Source organism: Ctenopharyngodon idella, chromosome 4 (genome assembly GCF_019924925.1).
Source record: "Ctenopharyngodon idella isolate HZGC_01 chromosome 4, HZGC01, whole genome shotgun sequence".
Lineage (NCBI taxonomy): Eukaryota > Metazoa > Chordata > Actinopteri > Cypriniformes > Xenocyprididae > Ctenopharyngodon > Ctenopharyngodon idella.
The window spans coordinates 19,516,899-19,536,493 of record NC_067223.1 but is presented as its reverse complement, the minus strand read 5'-3'; the positions used below and the strand labels follow the sequence as shown (position 1 = coordinate 19,536,493).

At 37.5% G+C, this 19,595-nt stretch overlaps 1 protein-coding gene across 6 annotated transcripts in view; it reads right to left on the bottom strand.

Annotated features, from left to right (window-relative positions):
- The window catches only part of LOC127510680 (gastrula zinc finger protein XlCGF8.2DB-like), a 220,351-nt gene that overhangs the window by 177,474 nt on the left and 23,282 nt on the right, over positions 1-19,595 (bottom strand). For 2 of the 6 annotated variants that reach the window (XM_051890590.1, XM_051890594.1), the window contains exon 1: positions 9,590-9,611. The exons of 2 other annotated variants lie outside the window; for them this stretch is intronic. Coding sequence is in view for 2 of the 4 variants with exons in the window: in XM_051890595.1 (XP_051746555.1) it covers positions 5,057-5,874; positions 8,195-8,279 (903 nt within the window). In the remaining 2 variants the exon portion in view is untranslated. Of the gene's footprint in view, positions 1-4,261; positions 5,875-8,194; positions 8,328-9,589; positions 9,663-19,595 lie in introns of those variants that run through there. 2 more of the 6 variants (XM_051890595.1, XM_051890596.1) reach the window with 2 other exon arrangements.

The following is a 19,595-nucleotide window of genomic DNA, read 5'->3' as shown; positions in this document are numbered from 1 at the left end:
ACAACAGGTTTACATGCATAAAAGGTCAAAAAACACTTTCATTTTCTCATAATTTACACATTACCACGTTTTTCACTGATTCAGTTACTCGTGTGATATAGCTTAACTATATCATATGATGTAAGACAAAAACTTTTTTTCCCATATTTTGGAATTTAGGAACATTCTAGCTACATTCTATGTGCTTCATCACGCAGTGAGTTGTTGCCCTGCATCATATTCATCAATCAACTGCAGATGACCTACGTAGGTCTGGGGAAGGGCAAGTGCATTAAATGCGTTAATAATTTTACCGCATTATTTTTAAACATAATTAATTAATCTAATTAACAAGTTAAATCGACAGTCCTAACTTTAAGATATGTCATTGCAAGTTGTTTTCAGTTAAAACAGCTTAAACATGCATTTCAGTCTAGGACTAGACTTAAGTGTATTAGAATCTGTGTTAAGTGATAAACATTAGGTAGGGTTGGGGATTTGAAGGTTATCAAAATGTTTTATCCTGTTAAAAAACAATGACTAATTCTAACAGAAAGATAAATTAATACATATAAAATTATCTTTATATTGAGGATCATGGTCATCTTAATATTCACCCACTTTGAATGTGCATGTTCTCCTTGAAGGACTGCCACTCCTGGAATATCAAGGTCTCCTTCCCAGGTCCTCGACACCCTTACCTCTTCTGTTCCTCTCCTCCTCACGATGGATGGTGAAGGCTCCAAGTCCAAGGGGGTCATCATGGTCTTGGAAGTGACAGGACAGTAAAGACCCAGGGAGTGGATTCTTACCAGCATCCTTGATGTGTTTGAGGGTCTCAAAAATGATGGGAACCTAAAGTTTGAGAGTTAGTGTTGATATCAAATTGATGTAAATATAACCACTTACTGTATACAGAGATGGGCATAAATACATGAAAATTTATTTAAAATAAAATACAACATACTGTGTATTTTAATAAAAATACAGAATTTTGGCTTTCACTTTATTTTGATGGACCCTTTAACACATTCTGTTGACTATAAAGTAATGTTGCACCTACATGTCTACTAACTCTCATTAGAGTGTTAGTTGACGAGTAGTTGCAAAGTTACTTATAGTCAACAGCATGTTCAAAAGGTACTATCAAAATAAAGAGTTACCAAATTTTGTATTTTGAAAATACATAAAATACTAACGCTATCTCACGACCAATTCGTACGTATTTTACGAGGTGGCTAATTCGTATGAATTCATACGATTTGTCTAAACCCCAGTGACGGGTAGGTTTAGGGGTGGGGTTTGGGGTAGGTCATTCGTATAAATTCATACGAATTTGTCAACTCGTAATGTACGAGTGAGGTCGTATGAATTTGTACGAATTAGCCACCTCGTAAAATACGTATGAATTGCCTGTGAGATCAGGTTGAAAATACATGTGAAATTGGTCATTCGGTGCAAGCATCACTATTAGGCTGAAATCTATCTGGAGCTATTCTGTATGTAAAGAAGATTTTGTTGTGTACAACTGCTTAGAAACTTTTGTTTTCATTTTAACTACCTCTTCACTTTCCCTGCCCAGTAGGAAATACATCAATACAACAAAAACAAAAAGTTTTTTCAAACATGTTTTTAATTTTTTTCAATCACCATCATTACTTCTCACTCATCAACAATTACTTAATAACACAAAATCAATTATTTATTAAATGACTGATGGTGTACTTCAGGTGGTGTGCATGGGTGTAAAGCCAGGAACACACCAAGCCGACGCCGACGAACTAGTGGCGACGAAAGCAGACTGCGGGGTTGGCTCACGTCGGCAGCATCTGTGTCCAAAGATGCCCTGACACACCAAACCGACAGCCAATGGCCAAGTAGCACGTCCGTTCTGTGCCTGCGTAAGATGAAATGCCTTTCTGAACCAGCAGGTGGCAGTAGCTGAACAGCCAATCAGAATAATCAGATGGACCGACGAGCTCCGACGCCGATTCAACATGTCGAATCGGCCGAAAAAAAGCCGACGAGGACCAACTTTAGCCGATGGTGCAGAACGCACTGAGAAAACTTAGTCGGTCGACGAACAAAAACTGCCGACGGCCAACCGTCGGCTTGGTGTGTTCCTGCCTTTACAGACATACATCTATTATACTTTTTAGCACCACCAGCTTTTCAAAAAGACTGGGTTTAACACTAGAACTACAGGAATTCTATAACTAGTAGAATGGCCATCATTCTGACCGTTCATACTTGACTGTATTGAATGTCATTTTTGTCGTCATATTTACATTTAAAGCTTCTATTGAGGTTTTAAAATGAAGCTTTGGATGTCTGTCGTCATATTTTATGACGTCATCACCCTAAAAAAATCCTCAATTTAAATAAAATTGAAAAATGTGGATTAAATTGTGAATTAGGGGTGGTGGCAGCTTCACTCTTCTGCCAGGCCGGATCAACCACAGTAATGATCAGGATAGCAGATTGGACAAGACTACACACTACAACCTGTGATATGTATAATTATTTAACACATTAAAATTGGTTTGTTCTTCCTTATTTCTTGTTTTAGTTAATCATCAGCAGATTAAGCTTATTTGCTGAGATTTAGCTTTTCCATTTCAAATTTTTATTTATTTTTTACAAATCGTGCTTTGATTGTTCTGTAGTTGATGTTATGCCAAGAGAGTCTTTGTTTATTGAATGATGTTAAAACAAGAAAGCCTTTATAAAAAAATCTAAATGTTTTTATTACATATTTACAAAAAAGGAGTTTACATATCGTACTTTCTTTACATGTGCATCTCAGTAAATCTTTAGTTCAATTGACCCTTCGCTGGGAGTTTGATTGTCAGGCGATCTAACCAATCATAATGCCAAATCCGCCATTTTGTCTGACAAGGCAGTCAGGGGAATTACCAGCAAGAGAGTCAAAGTGACAGGAAGTCATTCATTTTCAATGTGAGCTGGCAGCGAGCTCCGGCAGAGCGGCACAGGCGCGTCTTGGATGGTGAGAGCGTCAAGGAGAGTTGAAGTCAGGTCAGCTTTATGGTAATGAGCTATGACGCGATTTAGCGGCAACCAATCATTTACTTTGACCCTCCCACCGGCGGCGGTTTGAACGCACAGTACAGAGTTGTTGGCAGGGCAGCCAAGGCGAATTTTGACGCTCTCGCCGGCGTCGGTGTGAACGCACAGGTTAGTAGATTAACGTCGGTGGACTTGAACTTGAAATATGGTGTGTACTGACATGTTTCCGCAGTTCAAACAACATTCCTTATGATGTTCATTCATGTTTACTTGATGCTATAAATGAACTAGTAGGAAGAGATGATCAGTTCACGAGCCACTTGATCAGAGGCGCTACAGCGATCTGTCACGACACATTAAAGAGCCACAATTGTTTATTGTTATTTATTGTTTAAATTTCCTTAAAAATGACAAAATTTGAAATTTGAGACCTTGTTTCATATCAAAAGTAACATGCTCTGTCTTGTCTGTCGACGCGTTGTCAGTGTCCTGTATTTGTATTGTATTTTCAGTGTGTGAGAACGTGTGGTGTGAGAGTGGCATGGCTTGTCGGACGTAGCAACAGTAACTAAAGGGGCGGGTCTTTGCGAACGGTCAATTAAGTTTTAACCCTTTAGAACTTGAAGCTAAAATAGGACGTTTTTCATATTTAGTTTTTTCTGACTGTAAAATTCTAAAGCCCGGTACACACTGTGCAACATGGATCTAATAAACTTGGCAATGACATGTATGTAGACTGTACGATGAGGACACTTATTGAATTGTAGGCTGCGTCGCATGTTAGCACAACATCATCAGCATGCGCTATAAGTTGTAGCGCCACACAAACTCTCATCCACGTAGCCATCCATTGTGGGTCTTGTGGACAAACTAATAAGTGCAAAAATTGTTAAATGCGGGTGTGTGACCTGTGCATTAGAAAGAACAGGCTGCAAGCAAACTGTGCTGATTACAAAATTTGCATTAAATGCACACTAGCTTATGTGTAAAAACTGTAGTATACTTTGGGCTTAACACCGAGAAGTATTACAGGTAATGAGATAATTAAGTGATGACTGAGCATTAGTAATGAACACCTGTTATCAAGAATTACTGAAGGAAAGGGGGACAACAAAAACAGAAGATCACATTAAATCTCTCGAGCTCAGCAGATGATGATTAAATAACTCCAAAAACAGCATCTCCACTTAATACAAACCAGTTTGCCTTTTTTTCTTTCAAAATTTGTTTCTCAGAATTAACAGAGGCTTCACTCTATAGTTAATGTTGATGTTTTATTGAACAAATCTCATTTGAAGTCACCATTATGGTGATTAGTGTTTCCTTTAGTGTTTACATTGCGTCATTTTACGCCATGAGAGGGAGTTCTTTGCCAGGCTCTGCATTAACTCAGTGCAGTATTCAGTAGGAGCGGTCGTGATTCAGTGTGTTTTTGTATTTCAATTTATCATCGTCATGGTAAATTGTGTTTGTGGAGGTTGCACAATCATCAATTCTGAAACTATGTTGATTACAATGTATTAAGCTGAATTGAATATATGAAATATGGTTCTATAAAACACAATTTGTACAATTATACATATTTTCTGGTTCCATTTTATATTGTCAAGTCATTTAAAACACTTTCCACACCAAGAACACACATAGGGTCTCACATTCGCATGACTTTTTAAGTGTATCTGTGAGGGTACATTTACACGACAATGATATTCTTAAAATGGAGAAGTTTTTCGCGTACAGACGACACCATTGTCAAAACGATCCCCATTCATACGAATCCGTGAAAATGACTAAAAACGCTGTATTCTGCTGGCAGGCCATTAGATGGCGATTAAACACTATAGACTGAACATGTAATGCGCATGTGCCTAACGTCATTGTTTTCACAGTTTCACGTTTTTGTTGTTTACATGGAGACTGTTTTCAAAAACTTGCACTTTGAAACCGTTTTCAAAAGTTTGCGTTTTCAGTCCACCAAAAATTCACTCCAGAGTGAATGTGCAATTTGAAACTGCTCTATTTTGTAAACCTCTTGCCACACTAAGGAACACTACAGTTTCATTCCACAATGAGTTTGCAAATGACGTTTTAGGTCTCTTTGATTTGTGAAAAACTTCTCACACTGAAGACATGCGAAAGGCTTCTTTTTAATGTGAGTTTTCATGTGGACATTAAGGGTTGGTCTGTGTGTAAAACTCTTTCCACATTGAGGGCAGGTGTAAGGCTTTTCTCCAGTGTGAATTCTCATGTGGCTATTAAGGCTTCCTTTTCGATAGAAATTTTTTCCACAATGTTGACAGGTGTAGAGGCTCTCTCCAGTGTGAATTCTCATGTGGACTGTAAGGTTTCCTTTTCGGCTGAAACGTATTCCACACAGTTTGCAGGTGTAAGGCTTCTCTCCAGTGTGACTTCTCATGTGTGCATTAAGAGTTGGCTTATGTGAAAAACTCGTTCCACATTGAGGACAGGTGTAAGGCTTCTCTCCAGTGTGAATTCTCATGTGGCTATTAAGGCTTCCTTTTCGAATGAAACTCATTCCACACTGTTGGCAGGAGTAAGGCTTCTCTCCAGTGTGAATTCTCATGTGGACTTTAAGGCTTCCTTTTTCAGTGAAACTCATTCCACACTGTTGGCAGTTGTAAGGCTTCTCTCCGGTGTGAATTCTCATGTGGACTTCAAGATGTCCTTTTTGGGTGAAACTCTTTCCACACTGAAAGCAGGTGTAATTACTTCTAGTTGGTGTCTTTATTGTCTGCGAGCAATTAATATATTTTTCTTCAGTTTTAAAATTATGTTTATCATTATCACAATGATCTTTCACTTCCATTTCATTCAGTTCTTGACTCTCCACTTTCAGCGCCATCAGGTCTAAGGTGAACAGAGACACATACAAGTTAACCTCAGTTTAATGTCACAAAGCAACAGACATCAAAACTTATGCTTGACCCTATACCCAACTAAGCTGAAAGAGATGTTTCCTGTAATCCCAGAATCTCTTAACTCTTTACTTTCTTTAGGACACATCCCAAAAATGTTTAGGCGGGTAAAACAGCTTGACCCAAAAGAAATATTCAATTATAGACTGATCTCAAATCTGCCATTTGTCTAAAATATTAGAAAAATAGTATCCTCTCAACTGTAAATAATTAAATGATCCATTCATAAAGACAGTTATTTGATTTGATCTTGATTAAACAAAATGGTTGAATGAATGATTCAATAATCCACTCATTAAGATTGTGACTTGCCCCCACCTACTGGTGGTTTTAGATTCATATTTAATTTTATTTTTTTTAGGGGTTAAAGTAGGTTTTCTCAGGTCCTAAAATCTGTACCCGACCCAAACCACTTCTTACACGAACCCGACGTGCATAAATTATTTTTTAAAAGAAAACCCCGACCCGAGACAGACCCAATGAAATTAGACCCGAGGGCATTTATTTTCGAACCGGACTGTACCTGAATGTAAACAGCATTGATGTGTGCACAGCCTATAACCCCGCAGTAAGGGGTCGTTCACATAGAATGCATTTTTCTATTCCAATGCGCTACTTTTTAATTGTTTTTTTTTTATGTAAACGCGCACATTCTCATGTAACCTGACAGCAGCTCAGACTTGATTTAGTTCTCTAACATTCTGTCCTGACAGTTCGTTAGCATTTCTGCGTTCCAGTATAGTAGATTATATTTTCTACAGAAACATGGTTTAGTGTTTACTTTATTTTAGTGTCAGTTATGAAACATTTCACATTAAAGTTTAAGCACAACAGTTCACAAAAATACAGCTTTTAAAATGTTTTTACATTTAAGTCCACTATAAGGAGAATAATCCTGGAATGTTTTCATCAAAAACCTTAATTTTTTTTTTCGACTGAAGAAAGAAGGACATGGACATCTTGGATGACATGGGGGTGAGTACATTATCAGGAATTTTTTATTTGAAAGTGGACTAATCCTTTAAAAAAAAAAAAAAGTTATATTTGAACACTAAACTCACAACATTATGCAATTGTAGCTGCTTTCTAAATGCATTTATGCCACCTCTGAGCAGCATTAAACAATCTGTTTTCAACTAAACAGCACTTTTTTTTCTTCTTACAATTATATATAGATTGGACAGGTCCTTATGGCAGGCTGGCAAGCAGCTGATGGTTTCACACTTTTGTCTCATCGTTGACTCATCATTGCTTACATTGCTCGAGTGCCCACTCACTAAATGGCACTTAAAGATATACAACATAGCTAACATTTTGAATTTGAGCTACTTTTGCAAACAGTGTCAAATTTTAAATGATAGAGTAGAAATGATGATCTCTAAGGACTCGATATGGTCACTCACAGAAGCATCGGACAGGAATTAATGATGGACCCGAATAACAGGAGCTAAAGGTAGAGCCAAAAAGAGGCCATTTCTGCAATGGATCATTTCAATAATAACATGCTATAGACCTTATTCAGAGCAGTGCCATGACAGGTATGAAGCCGAGGCTGTGAGGTATAAACTTGCTGTGTTTTTAATGGCATCCGCGGCTTTTTGTCAACTGAAATTTCTTGGAAAGATAATTTTGCAGTGTTTCGTCAGCAAAACAATCCAAAAACACATTAAATAACAGTACAACCCACTGAAAAGATGTATGTCTATCCCTCACAGCCACGCTGTCATTACCGTTAAAAATCAAAGATGGTGCTGCTGTGAATAAGATCTGTTCCCTGGAATAAAATGTCACTGTAGTTTTTCCTAATGTTCTTCTTTCCTCATGTTAAAATCCACCTGTGAAGAGTATCCCACTCGTGTTGCTGCTACATGGAGTTCAAGAGAAGAAACACTCATTTTAGATCAACTTATGATTCTATATTTACAACTGAGCTTGATAGAAGACGTGAAAATCAAAACAGATGTTTCCTTTGTTTTCTATTCAGTAGTAGACAGCTGGGTTTAATGTTACTCAAAATGATTGTTTTGTTTAGGCTACTTCTGTATTATTTTTCCTAATTAAATGTGTGACGTGTAATGACAATTGCCCAATGTGGAAGTAGCATATTCTCAGCTGCACTTGAAGCAATGACGGACAGGCACACAGGGCACGCACACACTCAACATGTCTGTCTTCAAAACTATCATTAATTTCTGTAGAGCTGGACATTTTAGTAAGGATCAAATGAGTTCAGTTTTGATAATGAAACCAACCTGTTTGTTCCTCAGTATCTTCTTGTTTGACGCTGTATGCTTCTTCAATTTTCATGTCTTCACTCTCCTCTTTAATAAATGCCATCTTTATAATAGTGTCACGTGGATCTCAGTCGCTTCACCAGGAGATTTTCTGTGTGTTTAGACATATCGTCATGTTTAAGAGGTGAATAATTAACAGAAAGAAAAATAATTCAATCTCAATCAGCTCCCTAGTTCAGTAGTCAGTGCACCTGATTAGCCCCAAACACAAAAAAGAAAAGAAACAAACAACAAAACAAATAAACACTCAAAAGCAAATTATTAATATGTATTTGGTATCAATTCATTTGTAGATATACATTTAACAGATTACACTGTCATGAAAACATTTGCTTGTTTGTTTTCTCATTACACACGGTTTTGACCGAGATGTGACGTCAGCGTGTGGCGATTCGAATCAGTGAATCATTATGCAAGCATTTGGATCAATTGACTTCTAATGACTTTTTTTATGGCGGATGGCAAACCAACTTTTGGTGCATTTACCGCCACCAACTGGACTGGAGTGTGAAGCACTAATCAGCAGCTAAAATAAATAAATAAATTCTATTGATTATTCCTATTTCTTTAATACATTTTATAATAGCACCATAGATTCTACTTTGTTCTGCATGTTCTTTCAAAAGGCGTATCAAATTAAATGATTCAACACCCATGTTTTTAACTTCTCTTTTTCGTATTTTTTACATTTTATTAAAACATACTCTATTCTTTCTGCCTGATTACAATAAATACATCGACCTGATTCATGTTTTCCTATTTTAAACAGAGAGTGATTTAATCTAGTATGCCCTATTCGGATGCGTGAAATAATTGTATCTTCTTTCCTTTTCCTAAAAACACTTCTTCCATTTCCTACTCGCTGCTGAATATTATACATAAATCTGCCCTTGCTATCACAGTTCCATACTTCTTGCCATATTGCTGCGTAAGAGTCAGAACATATTACTACTAAACTTGGTTTTACATCCTCTACCCACTGGAGTGCAACCACCATAGCAATTAATTCTGCTGCATACACGGATACATAATGTTATTTTTTTCTATATAGTATAGTAGTTTAAAACTTTGCAATATATACAGCAGCAGCAGTTCTACCAGAGATAGGGTCTTTAGAACCATCAGTATATATATATGTACCCATGATGAATAAATCTGATCTAAATACTGCTGTGCAATAATGTTCTTAGGGGTATCTTTCTCATTCTTAATTTTTATTTGTATTTGAAAATCTACAGTAGACATAGGAAAAATCCACGGTGGAATTCTGGATACTATCACAGTTGGGCTAACATCACAGTCTGCAATATCAGACTGAACATTTGCATCCATTAAATGCTTAAAAATACAAACCTTTCTTCAGCCGAATCACAACAGAAGCAGGAGCGCAGCTTGATGATTTCATAGTGCCACACCAAAATAAAAGTCCTGTTCACAAGTTGCTGTCTAAAATCATAAATATACATAAAAATTTACAAAAACAAGTACAGATAATACAACATGTAAGATGTATTCATATTTGAATTCTTTGTGTATTACATATTTAAATACATGTTTAATCATGCTGAAAATGTGTACAAGCACATCTAATGTGAGAGTCTAAAATTCACAGCAGTCATGTTTGAGTGCAGAAATCATTTTACCATTTTTTAAACTAACAAGCCATTGACACATTCTTCCCAAAAGAGCCATACAAAAACTCATTTTACTACAATAATCAAGGTTTGTAAATAAAACTAATTCTTTATTAGAATCACAGACTTCTTTAAAAACGCAAAACAAACAAGGGGGCTCCATTTATACTCAAAGCCACTAAAAAGGCAAGCCTGCAACCTTTAGCCAAGAAAGCATAATGGCTAATGCTAATGCTACAGCATTGTCGGTACGCAGGAAAGGAGACCAGAGGCCTTTTTTTTTTTCTTTTTTTTCTGAATGGGTGTCAAAGAATAAGAGGCTTCACTACACTGAATAAACCGCTTTTGTGAGGAAACAGCTTATCATTTAATGATTCGCTGCAGAAGGCCTTTATTTACCCCCGAATCAAGTGATTTCAGCAGTTTGACAGTTTGATACGTGATCCAGACTACTGATTTGAACCAAAAGATTCGTAAAGCTCAGAAGTTTCATGAAGTAGTGTTTTGAAATTGGCCATCACTAGATATTATCGAAAAGTCGTTATTTTGTTTTTTTGGCACACAAAAAGTATTCTCGTCGCTTTATAACATTAAGGTTGAACCACTGTAGTCACCTGAACTGTTTTAAATATGTTTTTAGTATCTTTATGGATCTCAAGAGGTGACGGTGACATCGCTGGCAATAGAGGCCGCACTGAGCCATCGGATTTCATCAAAAATATCTTAATTTGTGTTCTGAAGATGAACGAAGGACTTACGGGTGTGGAACGACATGATTAATGAGTAATTAATTACAGAATTTTCATTTTGAGTACTCTTTATATAAAATAATTCATATTTTGTGTTCAATTATTTACTTATGTGGGAAGTAGCCACATAATAAGCAAAATAATTTCTTGTATCACCCTTTTTACATAAAAATCTGCTGACTGTACATTAGCCTTGCTGATAATGGGGTTACGTCCCACCTGTTGTTCCATCACTCCAGCACCACCGCCTCTTGCTGTTTCTCAGTCTCTTCTCTTTCAGAACAGCCTCCACATTCATTTCTTCACAAATGCTTTTGGCTGTTGTCTGGGCTTCAGAGAATCCAGTTTCCTAGTATGTAGTGAGGGAGGCCTTTGCATTTGAGATTAAATTCACTGTGATATTCAACTGCATTGTTTCAGCTTGTTGTTTGTTTGTAATTGTCAGTATGTGTGCCAGATGAAAAAAGGTGAAGAGCTTTTGCACATGCCCAAAAAACCCAACTGCATCTTTTAAAGATTTGGCAGCAAGGTTTAGAGCATGTGCTCCACATGGGATGAACGTTAATTTTTTGTTTTTGTTTTTTTGAGCAGTTGTACTCCTTGGTGCTTGCCCTTCATGTTGACCCCATTATCAAAAGCTTGCCCTCTGCAATCCTCAAAAGGAATCTTCAGCTCGATCAGCTTATCTAAGATGACAGTGGACAGATTAAAGCCTGTTGTAACCTCAACATTCACAAAGCCGAGGAAGTGCTCCTTGATCTCTGCCTTTCACTTTAAAGCCATGCTTCTCAGAATAATGGGCATTTGCTCCCTGTGACTAATGTCAGCTATACAATCCAAGATAATGGAGAAGTACTTTGAGTCTTATACTTCACTATTGCTTCTAGAATCTTGTTACTCACAATCTGTATCAGCTAATTCTGTGTTCAAGTTTGGGGCGGTGGACAAGAAGCTGTGCAGCAACATCAGTTCTGCAGGTGTTAGAGATAAGGCCCAGCGACAAAGGAAGTTGCTGAGAGTCAGAGAGAGGAGGATGGAGTTCGACTGAAAAGACTTCAAGCCGCAGAGAAAGAACATATAGCAAGAAAGAGACACATTGCTAAACAGCGAAAACGGGCACTTGAAAGGCTTGTGGAGGCCAAAAGACAGAAGAAATAAACATTTTTGTGTATATAGAAATAAAATAGAAATAAACAATTTGTGGCTGGTGTTCCAAAAAGTTTAAGTGGTATTAATAAATGTGCTTTTTTCACTTGAAGCAAATGTTGTTGTGACAAGCAGGGCGGGGCGAAGAGCCGTGAGAACGGCACGAGGGATAATGAGCCTTAGCTGCGCGTTGCACCGGTCTCGTATTTCACGGAGGAGCTCCGGAAGCATAAAAGGGGAGCGACGACAGTGAAGGATGAGAGAGGACCAGGCCTGGATTTTATGTTTTATTATGTTTGTGTGGCCGGCAGTCGGCTCTGAGGGATTTTACTTTTGTTCTGTATTTGTTTATTTTGGTATTAAAGTGCTTGTGAACGTTTGCCGGTTCCTGCCTCCTTCTTCCCGTATATATACGAACTGCGTTACAGTTGTCTTTCTCTTTATTTTCTTGTCAGAGTGCACAATAATGCTTCAATTATTTGTTAAATTCTCAATTTTTCTTCTGGGGGAATATGCCGCCTACAAGGATTATATTCAGAACCATTTCACCTTTTTTTTACCTCTTGTGAGTTGGCAGGTATGTACAAAACTATTGGGACAAAACATGAAAGAAATAGAGAACATATGGTGAAAACTGAGGGTTGGCAATGTGAACAATGTTAAATCTAAATATTTCGCCCAGCCCTAATGAAAACAGCAATCAGACCCATAAAATCACACGAGAATCAATAAAAATAAAAATCGGATTTAAAGCTATTTTTAATAACGTAACCAAAAATACTAAATGATTTTAAATGATTTATTACCATAACACTTCAATAACTCAATATCTATAATATAAAATCAAACTAACCATGGATGTACCTTTTGAAGCTTGCAACTTAACATGAAAGAATATGAAAAATGCTATTTTTTTTTAATGCTTTTCATATATAGGTTTTTTTGGGGATTTTTTTTGTAAATATGTCATTAACTGATCCTCGACTCTGACACAGAATTCCAGAAACTATCTAGCAGAGACTGAAGGCGTTAAACTTGAAGTGCCCACCTAAGAGCCCTTATGTGTGTTCATACAATTTCATGGATGGGAAGCTGACTGACAAACACCCTTTCCCCGAGAAATGGCTCAGCTACGATGTTGTGGTAAAGAAGTCACAACGGGTGCTGAACAGGTTGTCAAATTCAGGTAAGCTAACTTACTAGCTATGTGCTTGTTAGCCTAACGTTAGATTTGTGAAGCCCGTTCTATGAATACATTTGAGATCAGTAACAAGCAGTTAACAAAATATGTAAATGTAAAAATATGTTTATGGTTATATTATTTCCACAGATGGATCAATGAGCATCAGTGATGCAGTGGACAACTGTGAGGATGATCACATCCACATGCCCCTGAACTCTGTCCACCTGAAGCCACCTACATCTGATATGGGGAACACAATGCATTGAGCTGGCACCATTGTACATCCATTGTACACCATTGTACCTGTGAAGCATATGCTCAAGAAGCTTGAGCATATGACGTGGATCCAGAAGCACATGGACTTTTTGTGTGTGATCCTCAGGATGGAGTGTGCTTGTTTTCTACTCAGATTTGTGTACTGAATACTGCCACCCAAACCAACATCCTCACACACATTCGCTGTCAGAGCAATGTCATCATGCATGACGTCCTGAGCAACAAAGGTCTGTTCAGGCGTGTCTTCCATCATCAAGACATTGCTCCGATTGACAGCAAGGCTGTTGGCTCTATTCCCATTGTCTACATATGCAATCTCCACATTACTATTTACAGCAGAAATAGGGATTCCACTTAACACTTAATTAATACTTAACAAGTTTTTTTGTTTTTTTTTGGCTGTTCTTCGCCCTTGGAGAAAGAGAAAATTGTAGGCACGGATCTCAATAGTGGATATTGGCAGGTGACTATGGATCCCAAAGCCAAGACTGCTTTCATCACTCCTGCAGGTCTTTATAAATTTAATCTCATGCCATTTGGGCTTAAAAATGCTCCTGCAACCTTCCAGAGGCTTATGGACACAGTCCTGGGCAAATTACAGAGAAAAATATGCTTTGCCTTCAATAACCCAGCACTTCCACGACATCCAGACTGTCCTCCATAGATTAGAAACTGCTGGTCTGACCATTAATTTGAAGAAAACTTGTGTCTTCAAGAAATCACCTTTCTAGGGCATGTCAGCAGACCAAAGTAAGACTGAGGCCATTCATGCCTACCCTGTGCCTAGAAACTTCAGTTAGTTCAGAGGTTCCTCGGATTGGCCTAGTGGTACCACTGTTTTTTTCAGAACTTTTCAATGATTGCCAACCCCTTAAATCACTGTAAAAGGACATCAGTTACAAATTGCAATTCAGTGCCAACAAGCATGTGAATATCTAAAATCTTGGCCATCCCGATCTTCAGTTCCCTTTCACCATATATACGGATGACAGTGGTTTAATGTGCCATTATAGCACAACAGAAAGACCCTGGCAGGGAAGTGGTCTTTGCCTATGCAAGCAGAACATTAACTGGGGATGAACATTACACTGCAACAGAAAAAGAATGTCTTTCAATCGTGTAGGCCTTGGAAAAATGGCAACAATATACGTAACACAAGCTCTTCACAGTTGTCACTGGAATGGTTGTAAGAACAGACATCAAAGTGTTAGAGCAAGGCGGCAGCACCATTGTATGTCACAGAAGTGCCAAGTTACTTGATCTGGGGCCGGATTCACGAAACATTATTAAGAATAAAATTCTTCTTAACTGCCAATTTCTTCTTATTTTCTAACTTAAGAAAAAAAGATAAGAATATGTTGTATTCCCAAAAAATCTTCTTAAGAATGTTCTTAAGACAAAACTAAAGAAAAATTCAAATTCTTGAAAAGAATGTTCTTAAAAATCATCTTAAATAACTTCTTAAAGTTAGGATAACGGCCAACTAGTCATAGAAAGGGTAATATTTTTTAATGAAATTGCTTTTTTTCCAAATATTAAACCTTACAAAATTATAAAACTTATATAAAACGGTGTAACTACTTGAATATTTTACTTATAAAAACTAACATACTATATAAACTAGCATACTTGGCTAATTGGATGTTTGTGTTCCAGATGGAAATACTATGGGTTGCCAATAGGAAGAGAAAGTCAGAAAGGCCTCTTAGAGATCGAGCAGATCCTCTCAACCTTCCTGATCATGCTCTGCTTAGACTTTATAGGCTGCCAAGAAACTCAGTAATGTATCTGGCACATATAATGCCCAGATAGTCTGTGATGCTTCACTGAAAATAACAAACCTTGTAGCAAAATGGCCTGGGAGTACCCATGATTCTTTCATACTCACCAACTCAGCGCTTTGTCAACAATTCAGTGAAGGCCAAATACCTGATGGGTGGCTATTAGGTAAATAATATTTTTGGCATATCAACCTCAAATTAATTTTACACATGACCTGACCAAGTGTCTTCTTTCAATTGAGAACACAAAAATAATATTAACAACAATAGATTCATAAGTTACAAGCATTTTATTTTAGGAATGCCATTATGTCTGTGCTCAGTTAACAGAAAATATCTGTTTTACAGGGGACAGTGGCTACCTATTTAGGCTGATGACTCCAATTCTTCATCCAGCATCAGAAGCACATGAGAGATAAAGCAGGGCACAAAGGAAAATGAGGGGAGTTGTGGAGAGATGCATTGGAGTTTTGGAATCTAGATTCCGATGCATTGATCACTCTGGGTGAGTGCTCTTCATACACATCTGAGAGGGAATGCCAAATTACTGCAGTGTGTGTGTGTGCTTCATAATATATGCCAGATGCATTGTGTGCCACTTCCCAACATTCAAGAGGCACCTGACGAGACTTATGAGTCTCTGAGGGATGTAGCACACCCTCCTAGCAACTCAGGATTGCAAGCACACAATACAATACAATTGCAATTCTGTCACAAAGTAGATTTATGGAATTATTAGAATTTTGTCATAGAAAATATATTTCTTGAACTACAATTCTGTCATAAATATTTATCATAAATAAAGTGATACAATTAAAATGTGATGGTAATACATTTGTTGTAGCTATAGGCTACTTCAATTTTATTCGTAAGAAAAAAATTAAGATGTTCTTAAGAAAATATTTGAGATCTTAAGAATTTTTCAAGAATTGCACATAGGAACATTCTTAAGAACTTCTTAGAATTTATCTTAAGAATTTTCTTCTTTCTTAAGAAGGCTTTCGTGAATCCGGCCTCTGGTTGAAAAGCATGACTGAGCAAGAGCAAGATGGCGGCACCTTTGCATAACTGTGCGGCGGCAATGAAGGTGCTAACACAGACATAAGGGAGTTGCTCGAAAGCATTGATATGACTCGCTTAAAAAAAGGTAGCACCTGTGAAGCAAGTTAAAATAATATGACTCCAGCAGCAATGAAGGCACTTAAAACAGGCATGAAGAAGATGCTCAAAAGCATTGATATGACTTGCTCGAACAGATATACTATCTGAATTCATTTCGAAGATGTTAAGTGTGTTGCAGCAATGAAGACGCTAATCAGTCATTAACCCTTTAAGCCCTGAAGCCAATTTTAGAGTTGTTTTTTCTGAGTGACATACACAAAAGTAAAGAGAAAATGTAAGCTGCATCTGGATCAAATTTTGTGGTGATAGCATAAAGTAATCAAAAGTTACAGCATTTGGAATCAGGTAGCCTTTATGTTTAGCCCTTGATAGAAAATGCTTCGTCCAGGTCCACATCCACAAGCCGGAACTTGATCACCTAAGCTGCCCACAATCGGCGCCGACGATAGGATATTATTTTCAACTTGACCGCAATGTTTTATTCTCCATCATTCAACACAACTTGCCTGTACAAAAATGAACATCGCAGATTAAAATCTATAAATCCAAAAATGTATTGCATTTATGAAGAAAAGGTTCAGCATCCAAGACTCTATCGCTATTGCCTCAGTGGTGTACAGAGGCAGATCGCTGGCAACAACCATTTTAGGATTGTTTGTGATTTAGTCATAGTGACTTAGGAGTCCTCTTGACTACTCCGAACTTTAAACAAGTTTAGGAGCTAGTTTTAGTGCTAAAATGCTTTGTAAAATACTCTTAGAGCAAAAATTTAGAAAGATAGTGTAAGACAGTATTTAGCTTTTACACAACCCACAGCTGGAAACAGCTTCTAGATGTCACCAGATGAGCCCCAATAGTAGCCATATTTATGTCCAGATTGAAAAAATGTTTACCTGTGCATTCATTCACTAAAGATGAATCAAATATGTCAAGTCACCTTTATTTATAAAGCGCTTTTTACAATGCAGATTGTGTCAAAGCAGCTTTACAGTGATAACTGGCAAATAATTTTGGCTGCACAGCAGTTCTACAAGAAAATGGTGTCATTGTCCAACTTAAGTAAATTCAGTATTGATTAATTCCATTGTAAAAATCAATAGTTACTAATTTAGTTCATTTATCTATACATCAGCTCTGGAGAAAAGAGTGATGTCATCATCCAGCTCAGTTCGCATACAATGGTGTCAATGCAGGCAGATCAAAAACATTGTTGAATATCAAGTGTCCCCAACTAAGCAAGCCAAAGGCGACAGCAGCAAGGAACTCAAACTCCAACAGGTGACAAAATGGAGAAAAAAAACTTTGGGAGAAACTAGGCTCAGTCGGGGGGCCAGTTCTCTGGCTAATAACGAACAGTGCAAGATTATGATTCAGGCAGCACTACAGGTCATAAGTCAGACATCGGGTGTTACAGGAAGTGTTCCCGGTTCCGGCTGCTCTAATTTATGCAGATGTGAAAATATGAATTAATAATGTTTGTGTATGCCAGGTTAAAGAGATGTGTTTTTAGTCTAGATTTAAACTGACAGAGTGTGTCTGCTTCCCGAATAATGCTAGGAAGATTGTTCCAGAGTTTAGGTGCCAAATAGGAGAAGGATCTACCACCTGCGGTTGATTTTGATATTCTAGGTATTATCAAATGGCCAGACTTTGAGATCGCAATAGATGTGAAATACTATAATGCGTTAAGAGCTCGCTCAGGTACTGGGGAGCAAGATTTTATAATCTATATGATGTTTAATTGGGAGCCAATGCAGTGTTGACAGAACCGTGCTAATATGATCATACTTCCTGGTTCTAGTAAGAACTCTAGCTGTTGCGTTTTGGACCAGCTGTAGTTTGTTTATCAAGCGAGCAGGGCAACCAGTAGAGCATTACAGTAATCTAGCCTTGAGGTCATGATCGCATGAACTAACTGTTCCGCATTTGTCATTCAGAGCATATGTCATAGTTTAGATATATTTTTAAGATGGAAGAATGCGGTTTTACAAATGCTAGAAATTTGGCTTTCAAATGAAATATTGGTATCAAAGAGCACACCCAGGTTCCTAACTGACGACGAAGACTTAACAGAGCAGCCATCAAGTGTTAGACAGTATTTTAGGTTATTATATGCAGAACTTTTTGGTACAATAATTAGAATCTCTTGTTTTTTCATCCAATTTTTTATATGAGCTATGCATTCCATGAATTTTGTGAATTGGTAAGTTTCGTTAGGGCGCTAAGAAATATAGAGCCGAGTATTATCAGCGTGACAGTGAAAACTAACGCCATGCTTCCTAATGATATCTCCCAAGGGTAGCATGTACAGAGTGAAAAGCAACAGTCCTAGTACTGAGCCTTGCGGTACTCCACACTGAACTTGTTATCGTTGTGACATCTCTTTGTTTACTACTACAAACTGATAACGGTCAGATAAGTATGATTTTAATCAAGCCACTAATGCCAACATATTTTTTGAGTCTATTCAAAAGAATGCTGTGGTCAATAGTGTCAGAAGCAGCACTAAGATCCAGTAACACTAATAGAGAGATACAACCACGATCTGATGATAGGAGCAAATCATTTGTAACTCTAATGAGAGCAGTCTCAGTACTATGGTACGGTCTAAATCCTGACTGGACATCCTCACAGATACCATTTCTTTCTAAAAAAGGAACATAGTTGTGATGATACTGCTTTTTCTAATATTTTGACAGAAAAGGTAGATTCGAGATCGGCCTGTAATTGACTAATTCTCTAGGATCAAGTTGTGTTTTTTTTAATAAGAGGTGTAATAATAGCCAGCTTAAAAGTTTTCGGTACGTATCCTAGTGACAAAGATGAATTAATGATATTAAGAAGAGGATCTATGACCTCTGGAAGCATTTCTTTCAATAGCTTAGTCAGTACAGGGTCTAACATACATGTTGTTAATTTCGGTGATTTAACAAATTTAGACTATTCTTCCTCTCCTATAGCAGCGAATGAATGGACTTTTTCCCCAGGGACACTACAATACACTGTCTGACGCGATACTGTAGTAGATGGTTGCATGGTCATAATTTTCTTTCTAATATTGTCAATCTTGCAAGTAGAGAAGTTCATAAAGTCATTACTGCTGTGCTGTTTGGAAACATCAAAAGTTGAAGCTTTATTTCTCGTTAATTTAGCCACTGTATCAAATAAATACCTAAGGTTGTGTTTGTTTTCTTCTAAGAGATTTGAAAAACAAGTAGATCTAGCAGTTCTTAGGCCTTTCTGTGCTTCAGAAAGCAGTTCAAATGCTTTCTTCCCGCAAAATGTGAAAAACCTCTAGTTTTGTCTTCCAGCTGCGCTCCATTTTTCTGGCTGCTCTCTTAAGGGCCTGAGCGTGCTCGTTGTTCCATGACGTTGGATTATTTTCCTTAACCTTCTTTATGCGCAAAGGAGCAACTAAGTCTAATGTGCTGGAAAAGAGAGAATCAATAGTTTCTGTTGCAACCTCGA